The sequence below is a fragment of the Lolium perenne genome, chromosome 2 (genome assembly GCF_019359855.2).
Source record: "Lolium perenne isolate Kyuss_39 chromosome 2, Kyuss_2.0, whole genome shotgun sequence".
NCBI classification, from domain to species: domain Eukaryota; kingdom Viridiplantae; phylum Streptophyta; class Magnoliopsida; order Poales; family Poaceae; genus Lolium; species Lolium perenne.
In genome coordinates, this window is record NC_067245.2 from 90,541,117 (window position 1) to 90,547,308 (window position 6,192).

At 41.6% G+C, this 6,192-nt stretch overlaps 1 protein-coding gene across 1 annotated transcript; it reads right to left on the minus strand.

Moving 5' to 3' along the window:
• Positions 1 to 221: 221 nt before the first annotated feature.
• LOC127333225 (cysteine-rich receptor-like protein kinase 6) lies at positions 222 to 3,956 on the minus strand. The gene is made up of 7 exons (XM_051359567.2): positions 3,092 to 3,956; positions 2,453 to 2,578; positions 2,200 to 2,333; positions 1,903 to 2,113; positions 1,582 to 1,819; positions 1,351 to 1,498; positions 222 to 1,277 (listed from the first exon to the last, which is right to left on the minus strand). Exons 1-7 carry the CDS (start codon positions 3,921 to 3,923, stop codon positions 990 to 992), a joined length of 1,977 nt encoding a protein of 658 aa, XP_051215527.1. The 5' UTR covers positions 3,924 to 3,956; the 3' UTR covers positions 222 to 989.
• Between the last annotated feature and the right edge of the window lie 2,236 nt (positions 3,957 to 6,192).

Sequence of the window (6,192 nt, forward strand, 5' to 3'; positions counted from 1 at the left end):
AAAAGGCATGAATAATCCTTGACAAGCTCTTTTGGCAACATCAATTATTCTAGTACCATATCATTAAAGACGTCACCTGCACAAATGCTCTGTTTTTGAACAATATTTGTGCTGCCCATAGAATCATGTTAATTATAATCACATAATATAAATTTCTGTGAAACCATAGAAAACATTTTAGACATGGTCAGTCATTGCCCTCGCATTTGAGAGGGCCAACATGTTAGTCTTTTCAATAACTCAATATTCTACTTTACCTAGTGGATTAGGATTGATGTTTTAATGGTGCTTATTAATGTGAATATTGCATGCATCGATATATTAATTCAATATCTTGAGTAGTAGTCTTTGAATATATATTTTTCATACAGTGACCTTGCATTCAAGAAGGGAGCGATATCAAATAAGCGGGCATCAGACTAGTCATAGTGGGGAATAACATAGAGTAGTAACATGGTGCATGTTACTACCCTATGTTACTACCTCCATAGTGGATAGTTACTTATATGTGGTATCATGCATGTTATATTTATTAAATTGTAGACTCAACTTGTATTGAGAAGTGTGATGTTATGGTAACATAGCTAGTTACCACCTCACTCTCTTTCTTCATTTATTATCATGCCATGCCACCAAAATGCATTGGGGTGTGTGATGTTACTAGCTATGTTAGACTGCTCATAGTGGGAGTAACTTAGCTAGTAACATCACACAACCCAAGGCATTTTGATGACATGGCATAGCAATGAATGAAGAAAGAGAGTGAGGTGGTAACTAGCTATGTTACCATAACATCACACACCCCAAGACAAGTTGAGTCTACACCATAGTAAATAACACAATGCATGACACCACATATTACTTACTACCCACTATGAAAGTAGTAACTTAGACTAGTAACATATGTCATGTTACTAGTCTAACTTACTCCCCACTATGACTAGCCTTACTCCCACTATGAGTAGTCTCAGCTGAATTTGTTAAATGGACTATCGAGGGCCATCATGCACAGAAAAATTTGACCCGAACACGGTGCCCGAGTTGGCACCAGCATTGTCCCTTCCATAGAACGTTGGCTTGGACGGAGTACTGAGGGAGACGGTTTCACTCCCGAGCATCATGACTACAGATGACATCAACGGGCGGTCCGTCGGGTTACCCTGGACGCACAGAAGCCCTACGTGGATGCATCTCAACACTTCGCTTTCCGAGAAGCTGCTTCTCATGCACAGGTCCATCATACTCAACACCGTCCCGGCCGTCCAGTGCTCCCATATCTGCACCATTTGTAGAGCAATACTGTGTGGCGGCATCTGATACATACATTCAGATAGCAAGCAAGAAACGTACCGCAGTCAAGAGATCTTCGGATTGTTGGGTATCGTAGCAGTTGTTCTTCCTCCCGGTCACGATCTCCAGAACCATGACCCCGAAGCTGTACGCGTCTGATTTCACCGAGTAGTTTCCGCGCATGACGTACTCTGGCGCCATGTATCCACTAGTACATGATGGCAATCCAGTTAGGTTCAATTTATGCCTACTGAATGAACGGGAGTATGTAGTAGTTTCCAAATTACTGACTATGTTCCGACGATATGGTTTGTGACGTCCTGCGTCTGATCTCTCCTGAAGAGCTTGGCGAGGCCAAAGTCTGAGATCTTGGGATTCATGTTGGTGTCAAGCAAGACGTTGCTAGCTTTCAGATCGCGGTGTACTACTTTGAGCTGGGAGTCCTCGTGGAGGTACTGCAAACCTCGAGCAATTCCTTTTATAATCTTGAACCTCTTTCCCCAGTCAAGCTGTTCGCGTTTCTCGGTGTCTACGCAACATACATAAGTTAAGAAAGTAGTACCAAAACAGAAGAGAGAAAATGTAGAGAACTGAAAGACTCCGTGTTAGTACCGAATAGGATCTTATCGAGGCTCAGGTTTGAGACCAACTCGTAGACGAGCAGCCGCTCCTGCTGCTCCAAGCAGACACCGACAAGCCTGACGAGGTTCTTGTGCTTAAGCTTGGCAACCAAGGCGAGCTCGTTCTTCAGCTCCTCCACTCCTTGAGTTGAGCTCCTTGACAGTCTCTTCACTGCTATTTCTTCGCCGTTCGGCAGAGTACCCTGTGCAAGATGGAACCGAAATTAAGCCGAGCTATAAAAATTGCGATGTGTTTTCCCCAAGATATATATAATTGCTTGGTATGTACCTTGTACACTGCACCAAATCCGCCTTCGCCGAGCTTGTTGATTTCCGCAAAATCCCCAGTTGCAGAACGGAGTGTTGAGATACCAATCAGCATGTACTCTACACTGTCGATGTCCTCGGCTTCGGTATAGTAACCTGGATATGTTTAATTATCAATGCCATTTGTGACCACGAGTTGGTCAGTGTTTATGCCAGTTTGGGCCCACCGTGAATTGTTATACGGTTATAATTTTTGAGGAGTATGCAGGACTTACTTGGCTGTTTTTCTTGTTCTAGTGTCCGCCGCCTTCTCCAGAGAAGGAAGCAAGCGACAAGGTTTATGACAGCTATAGTAGGAAGAGCAACTATAAGAACAAAAGCAGAAGCACTGTACTTTCTCCCTGTGAATTAAACGAATGTAACAAGACAAATGTCAGGTCCGATGAGGTTTACAAATAAGAACTGAAATGGCATATAAGGTTACTGAAGTATACAGAACATGACTTGCAAGCCGCCCTAAATAAGACAAGGAAAGAGATGTGATGGAGAAGTAAATTCAAACAGAGCAGTTACTTTTATTTCCCAGAAAAGAGATGTTAGTTTCACCAAATGGTGATCTCAGCACGTGAATGGTATTACATCCGTTTCGAAATATAAGCCTTTTCAGATTTTAAAAAAGGCTTATACTATTGTGGAAGGGACATAGTAAATTCCTACACTTTACACTGACTCCGTGGGAACATAACTGAGGAAAAGGAAGAGAATATGGAAAGAATGTGCGGCTCAAGCATGTTTGATTTCGGCGTGCAAAAGCTATGATGGGCGTCTTGCAAGACTGCAAGTTGCAATAAGGCAATAACCGAAATGATGTGTCACATTCGCATAGAAAAGGTTGAAGCTTTAATTTGACTCACCTTCTCCGGCCGCCGTCGCTGGCGTCACAGCCGGCGCAGACGCCGGTGCTCGGGAGCTGGCTGCCGTTCCTGGCAGCCGCACCATGACCGGGCCATCAAAGAAGGGCACAGTCTCGTACCGGTAGCTGCACCTCACCCCAAGAAGCCTGGCTCCAATAGAGCTGGTGAACATCGTCGGCAGATACTCCATGTTCTGGACGAGGCAGTCCCGGCACCGCTCCGGCGTAAGGTCCGGCGTGCACTGCGCCCAGGCGTACACCTTGGGGAACTCCTGGTCCAAGTCGGCCTCCCCGGACGCGTACAGCCGCGTGGAGTTGTACACGGCGTAGTTCACGGTGGCGTTGATGAGCGCCGCCACGACGCGCTGGAACCTGGCCGGCTCGACCGTGGCGTTAATGTTGAAGAGGGTCGGACGTGTCGGGTTGTATGTTGTGTCGTCGGTGGCGCGGGAATGGATGTTGGAGTACTGGGCCACGCAGGAGTCGTAGAAGACGGTGGCGGACCTCCTGTAGGGGCACGAGTCCGGCAGGACCCGGAAGGCCTGGTCGAGGCAAGTGAAGCAGTAGGAGGCGTTGGCGTCGCCGCGGCAGAGCGCGAGAGCCCAGACTTGCTGCGGAACGGCGCCGACCTGGGCGGTTGCGAAGAGGTCCGGTGACTGGGAGGCCTTCTTGGGGAGGATGGCACCGATGCGGTAGATGTTCTTCTCGTACCTGCTGTTGGCCGTGTAGGTGCTGGAGCTGCAAATTAGCCACGGGTATTCTCCTGCGGCGGGGGAAGCGAATAACGCGACGGTGACGATGGCCACGAACAGGAGGAGGTGGTGAGCCGCCATACTAGCGACCAGTGATGGTGGAACGGGGAATTGCGGGTGTTGAACGGGGAATTGTTGGTGGTAGCTTTTGTATACCGGGTTAATTTTGACCATCAGACACGGCACAACTGGAAATCAATTGTCCGTTTTCGCCAATTAGCTACCTAACCTAAGGGCTCATTTGATTCATAGGATAGAAAAAAACAGGAATCGAAAAATTATAAGATTGAGATGTCATGTCTATTTAAATTCTACAAAAACATAAAATGTGTTTAATTGTAGCAAAGGAATTTTTCATGAGGTATGACTAATGCTTTTTCCTATATGATTTACCCTACATTGTTTCCATCTATTCTATTATATACTAAAAGCAAAATAAGGGTGTTTTTCGAGACACCAGGTTAATCCACATATGCTTAAAAAATATAGACCCATGATTTTAATATTAACGTATGAAATTAAAAGATAAAAAGTGTTACGTACAACAATATATATGTACAAAAGTAACCAATAACACGTAGACAGTTAGATATTTAATATTTGTAACTTTTGCAACTAACATATCGTGAGACTATTCATGTACCGTTTAAAAGAGAGAGAAAAGAGTTTGTGCACAGTACTATACCGTTTCAAATAGAAAAAAAAGAGTTTGTGCACAACATAAGTCGTGGTAGGTGCTCATATAAAGGAGTTTGTGTACAACACGGACATGTAGACACGTTGATTTTGGTACATGTGCAAGTTTCATCATCAAAAAATAATACTGCGGTAGGTGTTTCCATCTAGGTATCACTAGGAGGTCATTAGGAAAAATACATGCAGAATATATTTGATGTAAACTAAGACGTGGCGGGTAATACGTGCCAAACTATAAAGTGTTAAATTATTTTTCAATGCATAATATTTTTTATCAAAACATAAAATATAAACACAAAAAGTTTCACACTAGCTCGCATGTAAATTCACAACCGGATGTCTGATTGGCCCCTGAAGTTGAAAGAAGCCATAGAGATTGAAATCATGTATAATTATGCGTCTCAATTTTCTGACTACATGACATTATTGTTTTCGGATTTGCCGGAAACATATTACTCCATCCGTATCTAGACACATTTTACTTCTATATACCTCAATATAAGAGACAAGTAATATTGATCGGATGAAGTATTAACATTTTTTCGTGATTTTGGATTATACCATTTTCACTCTCCTCAAATTAAGACTACCTGCAGTCCTGAAAAATCAACGCGCCCACCTGCCTAAGAACATGCACGCGCAGCTCTCTCTCCGTGTCGATTAAATCCGACAGGAGGGAGTATGAACATATTTCTTACAACGATTTAGCTTTAATTTGGTTTTTTATTAAAAAGGTATGATAAGAGAAATACACACACTCTTTTGATATGTAGTTTCATGCCTCTCGATGATTTATGGAACGCTAAAGATAATAAGGCTTGATAGAGATAAAAACGGTAGGCGATTGTCCTATCATGCATCTTATTTTACGTATAAACATTTTCAAAGTCCTACGCCAGCATGAGAAAATAAACTTATCTAACTTCATTATTTATATTTAAATAATCAAGAGTGCCTAATTTTTTACCGACTTAGACGAAGCATCTAGACTATATTTGCGTACTTTTCACATTGTTTATTCTTAGAAAATAGAGTAAAAAAGTCGGTAAGTCATCGATAATCAAGAATTGTTTGCATATTTCTATATTATATTTAAATAAGGACTTGCATGTTGACTGAAAAACACACGAGTCAAATATCTATTACTTTGATTATCGTTGTGAAGAGTGTCGATGCCTAAAGGTACATATATTTTTTATCAAAGAAGAATATCACATGTCTAAAAACATAGGAAACAAAAGAGAAAAATAAGATATCTTAATATTTTCATGGCTTATTAACAAAAATGGTCTTTCTTAAGAAAATCTATTTTCCTCCTCCATTGCAAATATTACATAAACACATCATCTTGCACTTGTCATGTGGACTATAGTATTTTTGATCATGACACATATAATTTTATTGCTAATTACTGCTAATATAAATATTATCACTGCATAATATTCCAAAAACACATCAATGTGTTAAGCAAATATCATGTATCGATGACACGACTGGTTATTAATATTATATTCTAGGAATGGACCAATAATTATTCACCTATAAATTAGAAAGATGTCCCTCACTTAGGTGGTATTTAGCTTTAGCATAATATTTGTGTTGTTTTTATATCTCTATCTATTTGTAACATATAATAAATATGTGTGTAAAATAA

Bases quoted from the DNA above. Each gene is read 5' to 3' on its own strand.
- LOC127333225 (XM_051359567.2), bottom strand. From the start codon at position 3,923: ATGGCGGCTCACCACCTCCTCCTGTTCGTGGCCATCGTCACCGTCGCG. The intron at 2,114-2,199 runs GTACATACCAAG...CATCTTGCACAG, and splicing joins GATTTGGTGCAGTGTACAAG to GGTACTCTGCCGAACGGCGA. The intron at 1,499-1,581 runs GTCAGTAATTTG...ATCATGTACTAG, and splicing joins AACCATATCGTCGGAACATA to TGGATACATGGCGCCAGAGT.